Source organism: Ambystoma mexicanum, chromosome 3p (assembly GCF_040938575.1).
Source record: "Ambystoma mexicanum isolate Mex_15411 chromosome 3p, UKY_AmexF1_1, whole genome shotgun sequence".
Classification (NCBI taxonomy): domain Eukaryota; kingdom Metazoa; phylum Chordata; class Amphibia; order Caudata; family Ambystomatidae; genus Ambystoma; species Ambystoma mexicanum.
The window spans coordinates 1,200,911,661-1,200,936,796 of NC_090925.1; the positions used below are offsets into that span (position 1 = coordinate 1,200,911,661).

The 25,136-nt window shown below is 46.5% G+C and overlaps 1 protein-coding gene across 5 annotated transcripts in view; it reads right to left on the reverse strand.

The window, feature by feature from the left end:
• The window catches only part of MYOT (myotilin), a 546,673-nt gene that overhangs the window by 94,105 nt on the left and 427,432 nt on the right, over positions 1-25,136 (reverse strand). For all 5 annotated transcript variants that reach the window (XM_069652618.1, XM_069652622.1, XM_069652620.1 and 2 more), the window contains one exon: positions 18,408-18,509. In XM_069652618.1, coding sequence (XP_069508719.1) covers positions 18,408-18,509 — 102 coding nt within the window. The remainder of the gene's footprint in view (positions 1-18,407; positions 18,510-25,136) is intronic.

Here is a 25,136-nt window from a genome sequence, read left to right on the forward strand (position 1 = left end):
CATCCATCTGTCCATCTAAACACTGATCCATCCATCCGTCCATCCAGTGATCCATCTGTCTGTCCATCCATCAGTCCATCCATACACTGATTGGTCCCTGCGTCTTTCCTTCCATCCATCCATTTAATCATCCATCCATCCAGACATCCGGCCATCCACTGATTTGTCTGTCCGTCTTTCCATCCATCCATTCATCCAGCCATTGATCTATCCATCCATCTGTCCATCCTTCCACTGGTCCATTTGTCATCCATCCCCTGATCTGTCTATCTGTCCATCCTTCTGTCAATTCAGTGTTCTGTCCATCTATCCATCCATAATTCTATCCACTAATCCATCTGTCCATCAGTCCATCCATCCATCATCCATCCATCCATCCATCCATCCATCCATCCATCCATCCATCCATCCATCCATCCATCCATCCATCTCTCTGTCCATGCACTAATCCTTCCTTCCTTCCTTCCTTCTTTCCTTGATTCCTTCCTCCCCTCTCTCCTTTTTTCCAAGCAATGATGTATTTGTCTTGGGTTGGAGGATTTATTTTGTATTTATACGGACTTGTTTCTCAGTAAAAACAATCCAGGAACACTAATTGCCAGGCACACATTTTTTGTGGATTTATTTTGGATATTTTTACAAGCAAGGATTGTTTGGTCTTAAACTAGAGGATTTATTTTGGATTTTTTTCAACTTATTTCTCAATAAAAAACAATCCAGTAATGCCATACATTTTACTGGATTTATTTAGAATTGTTTTACAAGCAAGGATTGTTTGGTCTTACATTGGAAGATTTATTTGCATATATTCCAACTTGTTTCTTGGAAAAAACCATCCAGTAACACTAGGCATACCTTTTTTACTGGACTTAAATGATGGAAAGAAAATGTCAACCTTGTTTGAACGATTTGGTTGCAGTTATTTAGGATTTTAATGTGGTACGACATTTCACAGAGTTTAGGGTTTATTAACTTTGTATTTCATTGGTGAAATAAAAGTTCAACTGCACTTAACTATTTCTTTAGCAAAGAATGCCCAGTCGCTAAGCTTTATCTACAGGGTATACCAATTTGCAGCAATAGGAATAGCTAATGTGATAACTGCGACTCCCATAATTCCATAGGCTGAAAATGCTGAAAACGCCACCACATATATATGCAGGGGAGACCCCCCACAATCCCCCATATTACTATTATACCATTTACCCCTCCACACATATATATGTGGTGTAAGGTGGGGGTCTAAATAAAAGTCAGAATTTCAGCCGTCGGAATTATGAGGGTGAAATTTTGGGCCATTACCGTTGTCTTCAGTGGCTTTGCCAATGCGTGTTTTAAACAGGGCTTCAGTGGCTTTGCCAATGCTTGTTTTAAACAGGGCTTCAGTGGCTTTGCCAATGATTCTTTGAAACAAGACTTCACACAGTTGAGGAAGACCAAGCCTTGAAGGAATCTTCGTGGTTTAGGGTGATTTTCCTTCAGTTGGTCTCTTCTTACAGGTCCCGGTTTTATCTGGGGAACATGAAATGGCTGAAATGTGTTATACAAGACTCCAAACATAGCCTAACAGGGTTTGGCAAATGGTTTCACTTATTCTCCTGTGGGGCAGTACTTTTGATGGCTCATGCCACTTTGGGGACGGGCAGCAAAAGAGGAAAAACATGAATGTTGGCGCTGCTGAAGCCAGTCCTCTATAATATAAGAAATTACATTATTTTCTCAGGATCCCACACTTGGTTAAACAGTGGTGATGGGATTTTAACCCATGCTACACATAGGGCACTTGAACAAATACAAACCCCTTCTGTACATGTTTGCTATTAGGAAGCACTTTACTCTATTTTTGTTTAATCTGTACATGTTTTGCAGTAGCTTGAAGTGCTCTTCATTTAATCTTTCCAGAAAATGTTCCCCAGTGTACATATGCCCTTATCGATTTCTTTACATTTTTCTGGTTATCTAGTAGAATTGATTGCAGTATGATATGTGTGTAAATACTGGAGGGGGTGTCTGTGATACTACCACCTATATGGTCGGGGTAGAGGCACAGAGGCAATGGACAAGCAACCAAGGCTGAGACTCAAGGGCAGTGATACAGGCTGGTTCTAAAGTACAGTGAATCCCCAAACCCCGACAAAGGAATGTCTACACACTGTTATGTGCTAACAGAGCTCTTTTAATAGATAACATTAGGCTTAGTTGAATAGATACAGATTAATAAGAACTTTGCACTCAGAACACTCTACTTCAATAGTTAAAACAATATATACAATACTATGTGGTACCACAGTTTTTCTTAGCTTAATCAATAGATGCAAATGGGCATATGTCATATGTCATAAAATGCACTAAAATTATTAAGCACTATTTAACTTCAAACCACACATGTAGAAATGTAGACAATTACTTTAGAACACTGGCAGAATGTTTTTCACAATAAAAAAGTAATACTGTGTGGAGCCCCCCCACGCAACCTGGGCAACCTGCAAAAAAAGGTAAGTGATTTATTTTATTTATTATGCATTTGGAAGGTGCTTATACATCAAATAAATGGTGTTTAAAAGCCCCCAAGGGGCAACAGGGAGGGAACATGGGAATGAAAGGCATATATAACAATGAAAATGAGAGGTCCTACTAGGCCTTATGAGCACTCAGAGCGTGCAAGTGCAGAGAGAGGGAGAGCTGAGGGGGCAAGTGCTAGGGAATGAGTTGCAAGCTGTTAAGTGACTGGCAGATATCATTTGGTGAGTGGTTGACTGCCAATCAAAAAGTGCAGGCCTGTGATAGCACAAGCCATTAGGTGCCTAAAGCAAGTGCTGGGACGGGGCGGAGTCTGAAAGCGATTGGGGGGTTCAGGCGAGGACCCAGGTGGACACATAAGGGCCCTGGTCACCAATTTCAGCGACTGTGGGATTTAGAAAATGAGGGAGGCTGAGGGGGGAAAGAGGTGAAAAGGAGAGTCTTGAGGAGCCTCTGTATTTTGAGGAGATCTGGCTCAAGATGAAGAGGAAGGGTGAGGCTGTTCCATAAGAGGGAGCCAGCTGAGGAAAGAGATTGTCCACCAGCTCTCTGTTTGGCGAATCGCTTGACATGCAGAGAGTTGGTGCCCGAGGTACATAAATATCTGGAGGGAGTGACAGAGGTACCCTCGAAAGGTCGTGGATCGTTGGTTAGTTGCAACACAGTGAAAATACAATTATTACCCAATGATAAAAGGAGTGTCCAGTCAAGATTGTGTTAAAAATATCTACTTTTATTAATCAGAACAGACAGTCTAACAACACTACGAAATACAACCCACCCTGTAAAGGAATGCAGAGGACAGACAGTTTCAAAGAAGGAAAAGGGATGCACTCTGGGTACTAACAGAGGCTAGTCGGTATAGTTAATACCCACAACAGTTTGTTAAGGTTTCTTGGCTTTAGCAAAAAGGGAGCAATGGGTCTTAAAGTCTTTCTAGGGGCCTTCTGGGAAGGACCAGGGGGACAGAACCACAATGTACCTTGTGCTGTAGATGTTCTTGGTGCTCTACAGGGTTGAGTCGGCTTCATGGAGCTTTTCATGCTTCTGTGACAGAGTTCGAGACGGGAGTCGATGCGGGTATCAGGCGGCACAGCGGTTCGGTGTGCAAAGCCTGACAAACTGTTGCAGGCTGTCCTACACAACGGCCCGGGGCCAGGCATCTTTGTCTCAGTGCTGTTCATCGGTTCTGAAGCACTGTTGAGATGTCCCGGATGTCTTTAAGCGATGGCGGCTTGACAATGCTAAGCGTTGCCACCACTTGTGGATCAAGGAACTCAACTGGCTCGAAAAATGTCTTTACGGCAGACAGTGGTAGGTGCTTGTCGAGGCACTTCTCCCAGCTTTTTCAATGGGCGTGTGTCCTCCTTCAAGGCAGAAGGCCCAAAGCTGAGGAGTGTGTTGCAGGCAACTGCCTTGTCCTTGGTTGTACGTTCAAAGACCTTCTGGCATTCCTTGTCAAGGGAGCTTGCTGCAGAGTCTAGCAAGGCATGATGTGTGCTGGCTGGGTACCAGTTCTGGAGCAGCTGGAGAGTCCTCTGCATTCTGTTTCTCCCTCTGTTCCTTTGAAGATGTTAATGGGAGGGATCTTGCTTCCCTCTTTGGATGTCCTGGCCTTCCTTCACTGGCGGAAGCTGTAAGTCAGACTGTAACTTCAGCCAGAGTCCAAGGATGAGTTCTTTGTCCCTACTTCATGTGAAGTCTTCAGATGATCTGCCAAATGAGGGGTTCAGCCCTCTTTTAAATCCAGGTGGGGCACAGTGATTGTTGTAAGCTAGGCCTACCTTAATGAACCAATCCTGGGGTCCCTACCAACAACCTCCTGTATGTGTGAGGTCATAACCAGAGTGCTTTGCAACAGGAAAGGTAAGGGGTGAAAACAGAAAGAAAGTGTGTCCCAGAACTAAAATGTCAGAAACCTTCTCTCAGCAGAAAGATCTCTGGGCACACTCCTTTGTAATACTAAGTCCCACCCATCTTCCTGTCTGTTGTTGATCAAAGAGTCTCTCTGGTTAATGGTGCTCTCAATGTGGTCCCTGTTAACAAGGCAGGTCTCCCTTGAAGCTGCGGCGAGACCACACTCTCTGGCTCCTGTGAACCACATTCTCATACCTTACGAATTGGGTCCCCCTAGCGAGGTGGCTTACTGTAAACACACAGTCCCAGAATTGCCAGCTCACTGTCATGGATACTGAGGGCGGGAGCTGGCTTCAGGTTGACACAGTCACATATGAAAGGTTGTTGGGTTTCCTGTCTCCTTTGTTAACCTCTGCAGCCAACCCCCATGTGGGCTTTTTTTAAGTACTCTCTATTGGTATGTTAATCGCTGACACCAGCTGCAGGGCCTATCAAAAGAGCAGGGCAGATCCATGGAGCCTTTGTTAGTTAATCAGGCTGGGCATGGCAGGTGGAAGATTGGTCCTCCCCCTTCCTTGAAATGACACGGTGGACTCCTGGCTGTCACATTTCAACTAAATATGACAGGGTGGACTGTGCATGTAGGCTGTGTTGTCATACGCTCCTCGCACCTGCCACCATGGCGGTTATGGAGTAAATGGCGTCTACACCGCCATTAGAATGTTCCATTCTTTTTCTGTGCTTCCTGTTTTTTCTGGTCTAGTCTTTCTGTCCCGCTTGTTGTGGTTCCTTATTTAACCTCGCCCCCTCTTCCTACTTGCGCGTTGCAACCCTTCGCTTACTGCTACGGGTATTTACACACTCCCCTTTTGTGCCACTTTGGCTTACTTATCCTCACGCTCTCGCCCCGGCCTGCTTGCCTCCTGATTTTTCCCCTCTTTCTTTTCCCTTGCCTTTTTACTTTCCCCTCCGCTCGTACCTTCTTTTTCAGGTACCGGCTTCGGTTGGACTCGTCTTGCTTTGCTTTCCACCGCTTACTCCAGCTTTCACTTTCCCTTTCCCATTACCCTCTGTTCTGGCTTACTCGCCGTCTTTTCTTCTTTCCCATTTTCTCTGGGGACCCTTCCCGCGCTTCCGCCTTCATTGCCACTTACCTTTCGTTATAATTCTTACCGTCAGCTCCCCTTTTCTCTTCTGCCTCTCTTCTTGCTGTCTCTCTTTGCGGTGCTTCCAACGGATCCATCCTCTGCAGTGCCGCTCCGGTTTTCCCTCCACAACGGGAACCCCTTCACTTTCTGTTACAGAGGACTGCCAACTACAGTAACCCTCTTGGATGTTCTGTCGTCTCCTCTCCTGTACTGAAACAGGTCTTTTGTTGAACTACGCTCACAACAGACTTTGGAATCTTCCTTCAACAAGCTGCACCAGTTATAAGAGATGTTTTTTTGAGCTTCCGCTTTTTTCCTCTCACGAGCGTTCTCGGGAGGGGGTACTTTGTTCCCCTGTCTCTCCAGGGTAGCAGGGTGGCTTCCACCTGAGGACGGCCATATCTCTTCTCACGAAAAAAGCCTCAAAAGAAGAAGGGTCCAAAGAAGAAATCAGCATCTGAAGATTCAGGTGAGGAGAAGTGGGCTTTGGAAGAGTGTGCGAGACCCAGAGTTGACATGTGTCCACCCAGATTACACAGGTCTATGCATTTGTCATGTTGTGAACATAGGAAAGTGTGTGTGGATTAGCCCCCCACATTTTCCTGAGGTTGGTGTCACGCCCTCTCACACAACCCATCCCTCACTTCCCCCCTCACACCTGTCTCTCTCATCAGGTGCTTCTCGCCGCCGTATTCTCCATTCACATCAGCGGGGGAAGCACGGCAGGCGGGATACCATGTGGGCGGACCCGCCTCTTTTCGCCCTTTTCCGCATTGGCGGTTGCCATGGCGCCTCCTGCACAGCCGGCGACGCCAAGATATCAGGAAGTACCGGCAGCCCCAATCGCTGGCCGCGTTGCGCCCCACGTAACGTGCGCGAGCGGTCACGTGATGCGTCACGTGATACCGCTCGCCGCTTCAAAAGAAGCCGGCAAACAAGACACTTTGCTTCACAGCTACTTCTACGGAGGACTGCCAAGCGTTACCTTTTGCTTCTTGTTACTCTCCTTGCCTCGACCTTGGAACGCTTCACTTGGACCTGCTCTCGGATTACCCTTGGACTCTGGCGTGCTCTCTGATCTCCCGGACATCTGACCTCTGTTTGTACTCTGGACTTGCTTTTTTGGATTACCCTTCTGTTTTTGCAAACCTCGGATTACTTCAAGTTTTGCCACGGATCCAGTCTTGCTCCACCAGGTGCTTTCAGGAGTGCCAACTACATCATCTCAGCCTGCTGTGGGTTCCCCTGCTGTCTGCATAGGTTTCTTACCTATACTCCACCCCTTTTAGGTTAGCTGGTGTCACTGCATCTTGTTTGCTCCTTCTGCCAATTGCCAATTGCCTTTTGGTGTTTCCTTGATTATAACCCTTTGCCTTACAGCACTCAGGGGTCCTTCCGGCGTTCCCGGTACCAGGCTGACGACGACACTCCCACCTGTGGCCTCAAAGATTGCTAGGGCAGTATTTTACATTCTGCTCGAGCGGTACTTGGGGACGGAGGCATTACATAACTGCACGACCATCAAGTCGGACCCATCAAGTTAGAACAGACTATGAAGCCTTATGGTCGTCCAGTTATGGATGTTTCAGCCGGGGACCCTGTGACTGCCTTAATGCAAGCAGTGACATCACTTAGGACAGATATGGCAGCTGCTACCACTGCCCTCCGCACTGACCTGGCCACTGCCACCACTGCACTGAACCACCGTCTTGATGCCATGCAAAGCACACGACATCCCTTACCTGTTGACGCCGAGTTCGGCGATGCTGCCCCATCCCAAAACCCGATTCCCGTCACACCACCCACTCTGCCAGCCCCGTCTGTGGTGGTTCAGACCCCATTTCCTCTAGCAGCCCCTGAGAGGTATCAGGGGGACCCCTTGAAATATCGCACCTTCATAAATCAGTGCAAACTGCATTTCTTGTGCCGACCCCAGGCTTTCTCTGATCCGGTCTCTAAGGCGGCTTTTCTTCTCTCCCATTTGTCAGGTGTGGCAGCCACGTGGGCTAACCCATTGTTGGAGGGCAACCATCCTGCTCTGTACGATTTCGAGTTATTGACCCAAGAAATGGCCAAGGTTTTTGACACTAGATATAAAGCCCAATCCAGAGACATGGAACTCCTAGATCTTACTCAAGGCCGATCCACCCTCATTGAATATATCACCAAGTTCAACCAACTCGCTACTGAGACCTCCTGGCCAGAGAACAAAAAAGCAGTGATCTAATATCGGGGCTTGTGTGGATCCATGAAGGATGCTTTATCTGTGGTGCCTTCTCTTCCCTCACTCTATATCGACCTAGTTGATTTGACCTTGCAAATTGACGCCAGGCGGGCAGAACGTAAGGGGGAAGCAGGGCTATCCCATACCTCACTTTCAACCACATGCGGCACCTCACCCGAACCCATGCAGATCGGCGGGGTACGCAGCCCCACTACTCATGCCGAACGAGAGCGCAGAAGGGCGGACAACGCTTGCTTCTACTGCGGTCTCAATGGGCATTTTGCAAAGGAGTGTCCCCGTCGGCCAAGGAACAAAATTCCAGGTTTTCCGAAGACTCGCCCTTGAGATCAGGGGTTGGGGCGAGTCCTATACAAAATTCCTCTGATCCGGCTTTTGGTCCCGTCCGACCTGTGGTGGTACAAGCTTCCTTAAACCCAGCTGCAGGAGTCTCCCATGCAGTACGAATAGTGATCGACTCTGGAGCTACAGGCTGCTTTATAGATATAGCGTTAGCCAGTTCACTAAACTTACCTCTGATCAAAAAGAAACACCCCGAACCGGTTCATGCAGTAGACGGGACGTCCCTAGCCTCTGGACCAATCTTGCAACAGACAGCCCCGTTGGAATTAGTCATACAGGAAATCCATAGAGAAACCATGTCATTTGATCTCATAGCCACGCCTCAGTTTGGAGTTATCCTGGGCATTCCTTGGCTAAAGAGGCACAATCCTCTGATTAACTGGGGCACGGGTCAGGTCTCCTTTGAATCAGAAACGTGCCAATACTACTGCCTGCTCGAGACACCTTGGGTTTCCAGTCCCGCAGACATCCTAGGGGTAGTCGCTTCTTTAGCCATAGAAGACAGACCCGACTCCCAGGACACTCACATGATAGGGGCGGTCACGAACAACATACCTCCTGAGTATTATGAATTTCGGGATGTGTTTGACAAAGGCTCTGCGGAAGGTCTTCCTCCGCATCGATCCTACGATTGCCCCATTGATTTAGTCCCGGACGCCCCCATCCCAAAGGGGCGGATCTACTCCCTAACCCAGACGGAAGAGCGAGTCCTGCAAGAATACATACAGCAGGACCTGCGTCTTGGTCACATTCGCCCATCAACATCCCCAGCTGCAAGTCCTATCTTCTTTGTGCCAAAGAAGGAAGGGGATCTCCATCCTTGCATAGATTACAGGCGTTTGATCGCCATCACGGTAAATAACCGCTATCCCATACCTCTCATTACCCCATTGTTAGACAAACTCACTCATGCCACGATCTACACCAAACTGGATCTTCGGGGAGCGTACAATCTCATACGCATGCGTGATGGAGATGAATGGAAGACGGCCTTCTGCTCACGACAAGGGTTGTTTGAGTATACAGTTATGCCGTTTGGCCTCTGTAATGCTTTTGCTACGTTTCAGCACTTCATGGATGACATATTTGGCGATATCCTGAACGCTTACGTGGTAGTGTACTTAGATGACATATTGGTTTTCTCTTCCTCCCTCGATGAACACATCACGCATGTCAAGGAAGTATTGTTGCGTCTCCAAGCCAACGCACTATTTGCTAAACCCGAGAAGTGCATTTTCCACACCAGTCAGGTTGAGTTCTTGGGGTTCCATATCTCTCCCGGGGGTCTCTCTATGAATCAGTCCAAAGTCCGGGCAATTAACGAATGGCCGATTCTGACCACACTCAAGCAACTGCAGTCATTTTTAGGTTTCGCTAACTTCTACCGACGATTCATTGCTGGGTTCTCCTCTATTGTAGCACCACTCACTGTGCTCACTAGCCCTTCCGTCCCCTATGTCTGGTCCGTGACACAACAAAACGCCTTTGACTCTCTGAAAACTATGTTCACCACTGCCCCGGTGTTACAACACCCTGACCCTGAACTCCCGTTTGTCCTCGAGGCAGACGCATCCTCCTATGCACTAGGCACTGTACTGTCCCAACCATGCCCTGCCACTGGTCGTTTGCATCCGGTTGCATTTCACTCTCGTAAGTTCACGGCAAGCGAATTGCACTACACAGTCACAGAAAAAGAACTGTTGGCCATTAAGGACGCTCTACAGACCTGGAGACACCACCTCCTGGGCGCAAAACACCAGACGGTGGTGTTCTCCGATCATAAGAATCTCCAGGACCTTACCTCTCTGAAATGTACAAACAGCCGACAAGTACGTTGGCATCTCTTCTTTGCCGCGTTCGACTTCGTGGTCAAACAAAGACCTGGTGTTGGGCATGGGAAAGCAGAGGCTCTGACTCGTTCCCCTGGGGGGGAGGTTCTCCCATCCTTCCCTGAAACCTTGTTGAGTGAGACTCATGTAGTTTGTGTCTGCACACCGTCACCTTCTTTACAGTCCACCATACGACAGTGGGTCTCCCGCTATCCACAATCACTAACAGAATGGGATCCGGTTATGCAGGATGGGCTGCCCTTTGTACACGGGAAGCTCTTTCTTCCCACAAGTGAAACCAGGAACCTGGCGTTAGAGTGGTCTCATGATGCTGCCATTAATGGTCACCCCGGGCAGCATCGTACTCTGGAACTACTCGAACGCTGGTGTTGGTGGCCGACTATGAAACGCGACGTACAGAACTACGTCAATACCTGCTCAGTCTATGCCCAGGGCAAGTCACGCAGGGGCTGACCTTTGGGTCTTCTTCTTCCTCGCCCTGTTCCTCCACGACCCTGGCACACGGTCTCAATGGACCTGATTACCGACCTGCCACGTACACAGGGTTTCGATACTATTTGGGTCGTTGTCGACTCCTATACCAAACTGGCCCGTTTCAACCCATGCAAGGGGGTACCCTCAGCCCCGGTCTTAGCCAAGCATTTCTTTAGGTCTGTGTTCTGTCTCTTTGGCCTGCCCCATGTTTTGGTGTCCGATCGAGGCACACAGTTCACCTCCCGGTTCTGGCGGGCCCTCACCTCTCTGTTGGGTATTGATGCTCATTATTCCTCTGCTTACCATCCAGAGAGCGACGGGCAAACCGAGAGGTTCAATCAGACATTGGAGCAGTACCTACGCTGCCTAACGTTACAGTATCAGGACACCTGGCTTAACCTCTTGCATCTCGCTGAGTTTGCCTATAACAATACACTGCACTCTGCTACTGGGTTCTCACCTTTCTTCGCCCTCTATGGCCAACACCCCCGTACTCTCCCCATTCCGGACTTCTCCTCTTCTGATACCCCCGCCGCTTCGGCCTGCACTCGGGATTTGGTCTCAGTCCATGCCCAAACATTGGTCCACCTGCGCGAGGCCCAAACCTCCATGAAAACCGCTGCTGACAGGAGGAGGGCGGACGCGCCTGCTTACAAAGTGGGGGACCGGGTTTGGCTCTCTACCTGCCATTTGCACATCCCTGGCTGTCGCAAACTTCTCCCTCGCTTTGTGGGTTCGTATGAGGTGGTCAAGGTCCTGAACCCGGTGGCTATGCGCCTGGCGGTGCCTCCCGCCTGGCGGAACCCCCCGGTATTTCACGTTTCCCTGCTTAAGCCATGCCCTGGCCCTACCCGGTTGGCTGCCCCTCCTGCCCCGGTCTCTGTCTCGTCCCCCGATGTATTTGAGGTGCGGGCTATTCTGGGTTCCCGTATATACAGGGGCGGGTTGCAGTATCTAGTAGACTGGCTGGGGTACGGCCCTGAGGACCGGTCCTGGATTGCTTCCCGGGATGTTCACGCTCCTCGCCTGGTGGCCCGGTTTCACCGGGAGCATCCATCCAGCCCACGCGGTCGTGGGCCTTTGAGGGGGGGCTCTGTCATGCCCTCTCACACAACCCATCCCTCACTTCCCCCCTCACACCTGTCTCTCTCATCAGGCGCTTCTCGCCGCCGTATTCTCCATTCACATCAGCGGGGGAAGCACGGCAGGCGGGATACCATGTTGGGCGGACCCGCCTCTTTTCGCCCTTTTCCGCGTTGGCGGTTGCCATGGCGCCTCCTGCACAGCCGGCGACGCCAAGATATCAGGAAGTACCGGCAGCCCCAATCGCTGGCCGCGTTGCGCCCCACGTAACGTGCGCGAGCGGACACGTGATGCGTCACGTGATACCGCTCGCCGCTTCAAAAGAAGCCGGCAAACAAGACACTTTGCTTCACAGCTACTTCTACGGAGGACTGCCAAGCATTACCTTTTGCTTCTTGTTACTCTCCTTGCCTTGACCTTGGAACACTTCACTTGGACCTGCTCTCGGATTACCCCTGGACTCTGGCGTGCTCTCTGATCTCCTGGACATCTGACCTCTGTTTGTACTCTGGACTTGCTTTTTTGGATTACCCTTCTGTTTTTGCAAACCTCGGATTACTTCAACTTTTGCCACGGATCCAGTCTTGCTCCACCAGGTGCTTTCAGGAGTGCCAACTACATCATCTCAGCCTGCTGTGGGTTACCCTGCTGTCTGCATAGGTTTCTTACCTATACTCCACCCCTTTTAGGTAAGCTGGTGTCACTGCATCTTGTTTGCTCCTTCTGCCAATTGCCAATTGCCTTTTGGTGTTTCCTTGATTATAACCCTTTGCCTTACAGCACTCAGGGGTCCTTCCGGCGTTCCCGGTACCAGGCTGACGACGACACTCCCACCTGTGGCCTCAAAGATTGCTAGGGCAGTATTTTACATTCTGCTCGAGCGGTACTTGGGGACGGAGGCATTACATAACTGCACGACCATCAAGTCGGACCCTTCAAGTTAGAACAGTTGGCCTACCATCATTCAATTTAATTAAACATTTCAAAAAGCCAAGGCGAGTGAACGCCCAACATGCGGATGGCCAAATTCCTCACAGTATCCCTCTCAAAGTCCAGGTTTCATTAATGATTCAAGGATTCCATAAGGGATGTATTGATGCTTTTGTAAATGTTGTTTCTTTCTCCACATCATAACCCACAAGATAGTTGTAAGGTGTATGAATCTGTGTAATTTTCCTGGTGCACATATAGACGGTTTTCAAATCACATGAACTATTTCTCCCTGCTAGGTGCTAAAGATTGACTTGCAGCAACTCAAACTCCTGTGGTCTTCTAAACACAGCCCCTGATTTGTGTCCTTCTTGTTTTTGCCTTCTGATATTGTGAGATGAGATTGGTTCTTTGGTTTGACATGCCCTAGTTTTGTGTACCACAGCCAATGTGAGGCAGTGGCTCTTGAGGTGTTGGCACACACAGGAAATTCCTATATCTGATGCTGGTTCACTTTGTTCTGTGGTCCATGGTACATTACTCATTGCTCAGATGCTTTGTTGGAGAGGTAACTGGCAAAAGTGAAAAACATGTCTGGGTATTTTGTTTTCACTGCTGATATGGTTCACTGAGATGAAGGTCCCCCTATCTCCTGTGGTTATTATTAGAGTGAGTATGCTGAAATGTTTCATTCTCAGTCGCTCTTACGGTCACCCCGAACTCTGCACTGAAACTTGGCACCAGAAGTTCATTCTATATGTGGGAACAAGATGCCTATCCAAAAATCTTCTGTCCCAAATGGAGGAGGACTTTCATCACAAATCCTGCCTTTGTCGTTAGTTGTCAACTTATTTATCCTGTTATCAATGCCTCACAATTATTAGACTCACACTTGTGTGAGTACTGGTATATTTTATTCTCTGCTGCTTTCATCAGCCGCATCAGCGTTACCCAATCACCCTTGTCTTATCCCGGTGTCCACTTGCCCTTCTCTCAGCTCCTCTCTCTACTAATTTTGATGGCGGGTGCTCCCCATGAAATGTCCTCCCTGTGGAAACATTATCCATTGAACAGGATACTGCAGTAAGTAAATGGAAACTGTATTCTATTACTTGGTGATGCCATGTGATGGTAATATGATTTTGTACAGTGTCAAATCACGAACATAGTATTTTCAAAGCACCTAACCTTGTCAGTAAAATGCAGTATTGTGCCTCACCCACGGAAACCAGACCTTAGTCTGTTGGGAGTAGAGCATGAATAAAGGTGAGGAAAGAGGATGGGAAAAGCAGGATAAGAGTTTGCAGTCAGGGGAGGGGATACAGCCTGGGAGGGTGTTTGGTGCTAGTACGGATGAAGGTTAGTCCAAAATATGTGGGTGCCGTTCCGGAGGGAAGAGGCAGAATGATGTAGGTGTTGTGAGAACACATGGATTGTGTTTCTAATGCAGCTCTTGAGTAGTATAGGATAAACATGGCATAGTTCTGGGAGGTTGAGGGGTTCCAATAGGATATGTAGGCCTAATCCTAATCCTAATCCCCTGGGCATATCTATTTATTGTACCTCATGTCGAATTCCAGGATCATAATTCAGGAACTACTCAGTCAGTGCCAAAAGTGGCCTTGTGTCATGCCTTCCACATCACGTCCCTCTAGTTTAGCTCCTCCCCTACTTCCTGTTACCCCAGGCAACCCCTCTACCTTGAGATCCCCTGCGTGCACCCAGCGGCGGCAAAATGTTGTCAGGCGTTCTGTTTCTTCCTTTTCAGACGGCTTGTTTTCACGCCGTTTTCGGCGCCCATGGCGTCTCTGGCCGCAATGGAGAATGCGGTTACCATGGAGATGAGGCACAAACCACCGCCGCGTGACACAGAACCAATCACGTGACCACGCAGACTCCGATCACGTGACCGGAACAGGACATACATAAGGAAGTTCCTCGCTTACAACTTTGCTTATCAGTTGTTCGCAACAGTTGCTACGCGTCTCCTCGACCTTGCTACCTTGGATCTGTTTTCTGGTTTTTGGACTTCTGCTTCGTCCCCGGATTTGCTTCTGCTTCACATTTTTGGAACTGTTAACCCAACGCTGCTAACGACTTCGCTTTGTTTCCTGGACTGCACTTGGATTACGTTTGGTTCTGTTATCGGTCTGCAAGATTATTTGAACTCGGACTGTTATCTGGATTGCCTCAGTCTAGCCCTCTTTGCTCCTGTCATTATAAGGAGTCTCTGTCCCTCCTTGCAGCGACCTGCTACGGCTCCTTTCAACTTACATTTTCTGGAAGCCCTCTTGTGTCCTTTGGGATAACAGAATTGTTACAATAGTGCCGACTTAGTTCTGCTGCTGCTGGAACCACTTTCCAGTTCCGACTCCACTGGTCTTCCCTCAACTTCCCCGTGGTACTATTCTTGCAATATCCTATTGGTACTTAACCCTTGCCTTTCTTTGCAGCGGTCCGGGCTCCTGTGTTCCTGCTCTCACCTACCTGTGGCCCTAATAACTGGTCAGCGAGTTTATTGTATCTCTCTGACTGGTGCTTCGGGACGGAGGTTTTCATAGTCCACTTGGTTGCAGTTTCTGACACCTTGTTAAAGAGTAGTATTTGTAAAAAGTTGTAAGTCATTGGTAAAAAAAAGGCAGAGGAAGGGAAAATACATACTAATAACGTGAAATATGAACAAGGCGACACCTAGGTGTAGAGTAGATGTTGCATGGGTGTTCCATGTTCACGTAAACATGAATTGTTCTTGTGAAGTATTGCCACTTGTCAAGGGTGTTACAGCCCTAGCTTTTTTATTTTGATTAAAATGATGCAGGTAATTTTTCTCAGAAATTGTCCTCTGCTAACCAGACACCATTTCATTGAACGTCATGACAATTGCATAGTGTACACTTGTGCGCTGCTGAATCAGTCTCCTGCTCTCCAGTGGCACAGAGCAGGTTCGGAGGTCACAGCCTCTGCAGCTGAAAGCATAGTCATTGCATACAGGGGGTGAATTAAAATCTGCACCTCTGATACAAAACCATAACAATTATGATCGTTACTACTGCCTTGTGGCAAGATAATCTGGAAATATAAGACAGACCTAGGTTTTGGTATGGTGGCTGGCAATTCACATACATATCAAAGCCACACCTGATTTGTTGCATACCTGTGTCAACCCTGTGAGCTCAGACCAGCTATGAAAGGCAATGTTGATTCCTGGCAGCCTGTATGCATTCCAGTGAATTAGCCAAAAGATAGCCTGCCTCTGTTGACTCTCTGGAAGTATTGGTAACTCCTCCCTGCCAGGCCCAGCAGCTCCCACAAGGAGTCCTGGCTTCAAAGAGGCAATTCCACATCAATTGCCTGCCTCCCAAAAGAAGGTGACAATGCAGATAGCATTTTCAGCTGCAGGCCGCGAAAGGTATAGAGTTAGGACAGTCGGAGACCACAAGTGGGCTTGACGAAGGGTTCCTCCATCTTACCTTTATGTGGACTTTTCTCTTCTTCCTCTCCTCTACACGTTATGCAGAAAAAGGCACTATGAGTATGACATAGAAGACAAGGGGCACTTGTCTCACGAACAGAGATTGACTCCTCAAAGCAGGCTTACTTTCATCCAATCCCCTGTGATCATTTACATATAAAAGAGGGAGTCTCCCACCCCTTCTTTGATTCAATTTTGGAACCTCCTGGAGATCAGGAAAAATTTGTTTGGACCATTTTGGGAAAACAGTCCTTTCCAAATTTTTCTGCCAGAGGTGAAGATAGGTGTTTTCCAAGCCAGAGGAAAGCTATGCTCCCTGCCCATCCCACATTGATGGTGACGTTGCTGAGGGTCAAGGCATACCACTCTTCTAGCAAAACTCCTTAGGGCGGGAGAGCAGAGAATGAAAAGGACTCACCTTGTGCTGGGTCTCACAGTATCCAGAGAAGCCAAAGATAGCAGGTCTCCTGTGTTAGAACTGTATTTGTTTCTTTCAAACCACCAGAACTCATGGAGTTGCATTTGGCACTCACCTTTGAACTTTGAAATGCCGCTTACAACCATCAAACTGGTTTGAAACCATAATGCCTCCGCAGAGGATTTGTCACCTGTCTGGCTAGAACACCAGAGCACTGTGCAGATGACTTTGAACCGCCAAGTCACCAAACCAAGCATCGACCCACCATGACTTTGCATCGCAGCTCATCTCGATCCACTGGAGCATCGTGTCACTCATCGGCTCAAAGGAGCGTTACTCATCGTTTTGAACTGTGCTCGATTGTTGAACCGTTGATGATACATTAACCTGCATCACTCAACACTACCGTCAAACCACATGGAACACCACTTCAAACCCAACTGATAGTGACTGGATGGTGACTCGCTGACTGGGATCAATGCAACTTGCCACCCTCAAATCCATTTCAACCCACAATCATTTCAAACCCTGGTTTGACCAATCAAACCACCTAATACTGGAATCAGGTACTATTGAGAGTGTCCCTGTCCCATTGGTCCATTTTTGGAGCCTTAGAGACTGACTAAGGCCCTTATTGCCTCTTTTTTCCTAATGGCCATATCCTTTAGAGTGACATGTTTGTCTTTTTCCTCCCTGCTAATGTATGCAGTGCCTACACATGTTTATTCTGCATATTCTGTCTTCTTTTAGGGGGGTGGGTTTTATGGTGTGTTCAATGGTTATGTTACATAGTAGTATCAAACCTTGATTCGATATTCTTTTATTTTCAGAATGTTGTACTGTTGCTGTTTGGGTTGGTACTGTCTCACATTCATACCCCTTCTAAGAGTATGTGGTAATGGCCCACGTTACCACTAAAGGCAATTGAGGTATATCCCTTGGCTGTGTGAGTTTGTCCTTCATGAATGTGATAACTGTTGGTTTGTAGAAGTCTGAGTGCTTAGTTAACACTTTAGCCACTACTCATCCTTACACTCCTGTAGAGCAGAAGCCACATTTCCCACGATGAAGAGGGCCAATGTCAAAAGAGAAGTGGAAGGACTGTGATATGATATGATTGGTTATTTATAACGTGCTTAATACCCAGAGGTTTCTAAGCGCGGACCTGGGGATCCAACTTGTGTTGCTCCATGTCGTCTTGCTTCCAAGGAAAGCACGTTGCCCCTGAGCTATCCTCCCGAGATGCCTGTGCAGTCCATTGCAGGCCTGCTGCTTATGAGGTGATGATGGGGACAAATAATTACTAAGCATATAGAGGAAAACACTGGATATCCACTGAGAATTATGATAATTGTTAAGCGTCTTATACAGCATTCAGACATACTTTTATCTAGTGCCAAGTAAAGCAGGGAAAGGGTGCTTGTTCATTATATTTCATATGCTGTAATTCCTCAATCATTTCTAGATCATAAAAGACAAAACCTCGAAGACCCATCCTTAGTTGTGTACTGTTTTGTTGACAAATAAAGATGTAAAACAATGGACCTCATCACAGGTTTGGTGGTAAATCCAGCGGGATACCACCAAATGGTATTACTGTTACCAGCACTTGGTCTGGTGGAATTACCACCGGATTCTAAGTGCTGCAAGCAGTGGTAAATCCCCCTTGCATGGAGTCCCAAGGGACTCCATATGGGGATTTGCCGCTATTACCGCCACCGGTTATACCGGTGCTGGTAATACCAGCTGTTTCTGCCCGTAAGGTGCAGAAACAGACTACACACACACCCTAACATTCTTAACCAGAAACGTTGAATCTTTTGAACCATGATCCAAAGAACATGCTATCATATACGCCCAGGCATGATCTCCTCGCTGGCAGAAAAATTGCACAATTCGCCCCGGTGAGGGTTGACAGCAATCTCTGCCAAGTTTCAAGATGTCAAACTTATATTATCTCACATGAAGAAGAAAATGCTCAAGACTTATCTTTTACTATAATAATCGCAGCCCAGAATTTGAAGACATTTGCGATTGGACTCATAACACAGAATTGCAGACTGAACTCTACCTCAGAGTCCTGCGTGCCATCCACATTTTCCATTTCGAACACTGACGCAGCATTTTCTGGTCCCAAAAGTCTGCGAGCCATTCTTTCTTCATATGATAATCGCTGGGGAAAAAGCAGGGGCATACATTAAAAAAAGAATTAAGCATGTTCGAAACATACCAGAGTAGGAGCCTTTCTTCATTTTCCTTTGCCTTAAGTCGCATTGTTCAGTGGTGATCACTGATTGAACATGATTTCCTCAGAAATAGAAAGAAGACTTAAACAGCAGACCCTTTTCCTGGCAGCTATGTGCACTTGTTGACATTCCTGTTTACTGCCTTGGGAGGGTAATAGAACCTTTTCTTGAACATTGTCTTTGTGGGGGTCTTAGATGCCCGGCGGCAGGGTATTTTCCGTAAGCTGCTAGGCTTTTGTGCTATTTTGTTCCTCCACTTGCTAGAATGTGCCAGCTGTTTTGACTTATGTTTGACCTTCTCCTGCCATTTGCTAATAAAGCAACCCAATACGTACCACAATTGCTTTCTCTAATCTACCTAGAGCGATGAAGCAGTTGGCTATATATAAACCTTGCAAGCATTTTCCTACCACGCCAGCCCTGTATTATATTTCTACTACATGCTCTATATGCTGCAGAAGTGACTGTGTCTTTCCACAATGTCACTTTTGAAAGTAAGTCGCTTTGGCTAATGATCAGCCGCCTATTGGTTTCATGTGTGATGTCACACTGCGTGTACACTGAGGCACTGTGAAATAAGGCACTTGATTCTATTCAGCAAGCTGGAAAACGAGCAGTTTGACCGTCAATTGCAATAAGAGCTTATCGTGCCTCACTGACGTGACTGCTTCGCCATTGCTGCATGTGCTCGCATTTGCCAAGTGTGTTTGGAGGCGCAATTTACTTGGATCCCAATCTCTACAGTAAACAAAGAATCAGTGCCTTATACAGATTAGTGTGCAGTAGGGGATGCTTCTAGAGCAGAGAAAGAAGGGCAAACTTACACTCTATAGAGTTGCGTGTTTGCTCCCATGTAAAGCCATGTTACCTGTGATAGGCGTTGCGACAAGGGGAAAGATGTTTGAAAGCTTGGCAGCAGTAACTGCAAATGTGACTTCTCTGCATCACAGTGATACTCTGGCACTGCCAATCATCTAGCTGCAGAGGAATACGAGGAATTAGCACCCGGCGAGGGCGCAATCAGAATGAAAGAGCCATTCTGATTGGCCCTCGCCGAGTCATTACCAGGCCGGGAATCCCTCTGTCGGGATTCCACAGCCTCTGTCCCCGGCGTGGGGGGCCCTGGCAGCCCCTCAGCCAATGAGGATGCTCGAAGCGGGGCCATAACCGCTCCGAGCCTCCCCACGGCTGAGAGGCTACCTTCAACCCCTGCCGGGGACAGAGGTAAGGATTTTTTTCCCCTCTCCTTTCCTCCCTCCTCCCACCTCCCTGCCCTCCCCACCCCACTTACCTTCTATGCCTTGGTCCTATGACGGGGGACGATGGCAGCCTCCTGCCGTGTGGAGACTCGGAGCGGGGCCATCCCCCCTCCAAGCCTCCACACAGCTGGATGCTTCCCACGTCCCTCGCCAGGGACGCACGTAGGTTTTTTTTTTAAACTTCCCACTCCCGCCCTCCCAACCACACTAACGCTTGTGTTCCCAGCGCGTCCGCTGCCGATGGGCGCCATGGAAAGGGAAAATGGACTCCGTTTTCCCTTTCCCGGCAGCCATTTTCTTGGTTTGGTCTTTTTTTTGTTTGTTTTTCTGACCCGAAACGCCACAGCGTTTCGGGACAGCAAAAAATGCTTTTAGTGCCCCGGTCACGCAGATAATATGGGCCAGGGTACTAATAGCAATGTGACCCTCGTGGCGGGGCCATTACCAACTCAGGTAATGCCCCGGGGCCTTCGTTAAGGCACTCGCTTTACTCTGGCCTATAACTATGGGCCCCGGGGCATTACCTGAGTCGGGTCATATTGCTTAAGTGATGCAAGAATGCATGCAAACCCACGTGGAAAGTTGCCTCTGACCCCGATCATTAGAGCAGATACAGACAGTAAAATAATTTGAAAGCCAATACTTCCTATCAAGATTAACTAATATAGCTGATCTAAGATGAAGGGAAAGACTTAGTTCCTGCATCACAGGTAAGATTAGCTGCCACACAACATTATGCATTTTATAAAGTTGGTAGATTAGAGTTAATGGGGAAATGTATTAGCATAATTTATCCTGGAGTTAACCAATGCTTCAAAAGTAGCCACATTGGTCACAGAAAAGCAGCACGGGTAAGTGCCATGTGGGGGCCTAAGACTCGAAGTGGTCACCAGTGCTCCCAGTGGGAAAAAAACACAAACCACTAAAATAATTCTGCAGTGGAACATGAATCTTACAAAGAGATGGATCTTTGGATCATTAAGAGATGGATCATTATTTATTTTGTAGAAATGACAACAAATCAAAGGAATTTCTGTCTTGCTACCACTAAGCTTCAGCTCGTTCCCATTCAAGATTGATTTTCTGCCATGTTGTTGTAGACAATGGGGACATCCAGTTACATGTACTTCAGATAAACATATAATATGCATTCCATCTACGCAGGAGTGGAGTTGTAGGTTCTGATATTGCAGGAAGAGTGGCAACGTGATATTAGGCATGCAACAAAAGACAGAGAAGACAGCAAAAGCCAGTGGGTGAAACGGCAAAACAGAAAACAAACCGAGGAACAATCTCACTGAACATTAATCTAGTACCAAGACTAAAATTGTTGTTTTATTTATTTAATTTTAATGTGATTCGTTCTTAATAAACTTAGCAAATACTTTAAAATAAACATCCCCATATGACAAAATGTCATTATTATAAATCAACCAATAGCATTACTAATATCCTACTATTAAAATCCGCAATCTAAAATAGTATAATAATTTCTTAAAACTATACAACTTAATTTCACCACACTTTACTATAAAATTACTTTTCAATATATTTGACAACTTGCTGCCAAACTCTAAAAATTGCTATGTGCAGAGATGTGTTATTTGAATTTAAGCAGAAATGCTAGAAGCCAGTATCTTTTAGAGCATCGTAATCATGTACGGATTTTTCTAGCAGACACATATATATGATTCCAGGTACCTTACACTCTGTCGTTATATGCTTCACAGTTTCTGTTACAGGTCGTATTTTACACATACGGCAGAAACTTTTGTCTTCTGGCATTTTTAACTTTGGTCCACACATGGCCCAGACTGGCAAGAGATTTATACGCATAAATAACATGAACCTGTGAAAAGGTGGTGACGGACACCGTATCAAATAAGGCTGCAGAATTTCATATACTACCCATGCAACATATCTAGAGCTCGTCAATTTAGTCAAGTGTTCGTAGTTACGATTCCAATCCCATTTCTCTAACTTTGACACAAAGGCCCGTTTTAATCTACCAAAATCACATTCCCGATCAGGATTCCATTCAATCCATTGAAAAGGGATTTTGACCGAATCAGTATAAGCATCGAAAACATTTTGCTTTGAGGTATTCCCAATCAGTGATAGCAAAGGGCATTTCAGATTGGTCTTTGACTTGTATCCCCTGCCACATTAATGCCATACATGAATATCAAACCAAGCTCAAGCCTCAAAATTTCCATAGGGACAGCCAGAGGTAAACCCAAGATTTTCATCCAGTATTTACCTTCAAGAACCTCAAGCCAACACCTATCCTTCAGCTAATAGCTGCACAGAACCATTGTTTATATCATCTAATATTCCCATCTAAATGGTAACTCACTGTTTGCCCAGAGAATGTAGCTAATAATGGGGTGGGTTGCCCAGCTTTCCTACTTTGATCAGCAATTAAATCATTGTGCCCTTTAACAGAGCTTCTCTCAACACCCAAATATTTACAGTCCTTAACGTAAACAATTTGACCTTCAGAAAGGACAAGATTAGGTCTATTAACAAATGTACCTGCAAATTGCATTATTTTAGTCTTGTCCGTATTAATGATCACATTATTTTTATTGGCGTATTTCCACACGCTCTTTGACCGTTCTCATCATGCCGGAAAAAGTGTGATCAAACAGGACTAGGTCGTAAGCATATGATAAACAAACCACATGTCACAGCCCTATCCTGGGAGGACAATTATGGATCGTTTTCATTTGAGCAGGTAAATCAGCTAGATACAAATTGAAGAGCAGGGGTCCAACACGCATCCTTGTTTTACGCTACCTGCTCGTCATATTGGGGCAGTGATGGCACCCCTGCTATCAATCCTGACCTGTACACTAGTTCCCTTATGGAATGATTTTAACATATATAATAGACTCTTCGGACAGCCTCCAACTTTTGCCATAGCCTATCTCTGCCCACATAGTCCAATGCAGCTCGAAATTCCACAAAGAAAGCGTACAGTGTCAGGCAACCTTTCTTTTTGCTCCCTCAGTCAATGAGCCAATTAACCTCAGATTGTGTGTAGTTGAAAAACCTGCTCTAAAGCCAGTTTGAAACATGTCAGGTAATTGAAATGACTCTACCCATTTATTCAATTAATTTAATTAAAAGGGAATGAAAATGTTTCCAGTAACATCTAATATAGACAATAGTCTATGGTTTGATGGCTGTACTCCCAATCCCTTTCTGAATATCTGGACCAATATAGACATTCTGCGTGAAACAGTGATAGTGCCCTCAGAGCAGTCGTTCATATACAGAATTTTGAGCACCCCAGCCCAAGTCACCAGGTCATTTTTAAGGACCAGATTAGCCAGCCCATTTGGGCCAGGGGCTCTTGATCCCTTTGGTCTTTTGATCTTTTCTACTATGCTGTTCTTATCGATCTGGACCCTAAACTTAGCAGTGCTAGTACGCACTTTGCTTATTTCACATGCATTACCGAGGGAGACATTTTTGCCAATATATTCACGGCACTGTGATTCGTTAATGGGGTTTAATATACTGTTTTCCTTAGTTCTCTTGACCGTCCCTAAGGATGCCACATACCTCTCATATCTCCACTTTTCATCACTGAAAACATCCTTTGCCATTCTGCATTTCTACATGATCCCTTTCACCATTTAATCCAATTTTGATATTTATTCTTATTTGTCTTAATAATTCTATTTAGCGTAAGACGGTTGAGTATTATTTCTAGCATGGTGCATATTTTTGCACATGCAGCGTTTAGCATCTCTTATTTCCCTATCAAACATTTTACTTGTGTTTTGCCCATTCCTATACTAAAATATTTGCAGTGAGACTAGTTATCCATCCTTCACTCTCACAGGCATATAAGCACTCCAATTTTTTAGACCAATCAATGGTGATGTCACTCATATATACTTTTGCTCTATCAAGATTCTTTGTTGTCCACCTAATATGATTTCCGCCAAGGTTAATATCAACATCTCCAACCTTTACCTGTGTCTTTTCAGAAATACGCTATGAGTGCTGCATAATCACTATGCTGACTGTTTGTCAATATAATGTAATAGGTTTCCCCTAGCAAACAAATAATACAAGGTTAACTTTTTTTTGTCCCATTACTCCAAGTACAATTTCCTGGATGATCATCTCTTGTACGACCATTTAACATGGTCAACTCCCATTCATTCAAATAGGTCATCCACAATCTACCTTGCTTATTTTCAACATTCTGTAACAAGGAACACTTGCGTTTAACATTTTCAGTTTCCATGCATTCATTTGTACACAAACACTGCATTTATATCACCTCCAAGCACCACAATATCATGATTATCGCTCATAATCCCATACACCATAATATCAGGAATGGTTTCAAACAAAGCCTTTGGTAAATAGCCCCCAGGTGGGTCATAGATGTTCACTATCAATATTCTTTGCCTTCCCCTCTCACGCTTCACTTCTACTGTTAGAATATTCCCCTCATTTTCTTGTATTTTCAATTAGACCGCTTTCCACATACCCTTTACCCCTGTCATCAAGTCCCCACGATGTCATGAACCGTCGCCTGTGTCCCTTCTGGACCTCGTGGTCCCTGACCCATAGAGCACTGAATGCAGTAACCCTCCCAACATGGCCGTCGAATACGAAACGCAGCTTGCCAGCCTTTGCACACCACGCTCGGCGCACTACTAAACAGACACACCCCCCGGCTCTGCGCGTCTCAATGCTACTGCTCGCCGTAGCTGGACGTGTGCTGCCGGAGTTCGCTCGGGGCTCATTTCCTGATTTCTGTATCCCAGTTCCTGGATTCCTGCTCCTTTCCTTTCATCCCTCAAACATTACCGAACTTTCCTGGATTTACGTTCGCGCTCGAGTCACGGCTTCCGTGCCTCCGCGCGCGGACTTTGTTCCTTCCTGGACAAGCTGAACGAAGCAAGCTGGAATACAAAGACCCGCGCACAGGCTTATATAAATCCTGGACCGTGCGAAAGAAGTCACAAAAGAAGCTTGCAAGCAAACAGGAAAACCAGGTGAGAAGGGGAGAGACTTGTGACAGATTGAGACGCCTAAAAATCGATATGGATAAAGGGATGGAAGCCGTGGTTCAAGACCTCATGCGAGGCATGCAGGAACTCACCACAGAAGTTCAAAACCTTAAAGCTGAGAACGCTGCCTTAAAGCAGCTGGTATTGTCTTGTGATTCTGCTACCAAGATAAGTGTGTTATTGGGAGGAGTGGTGGACGAATATGATGGTTCTCCAAAGACCCTTTGTGCCTTCCTTGATTCATGCTTGGTGCATT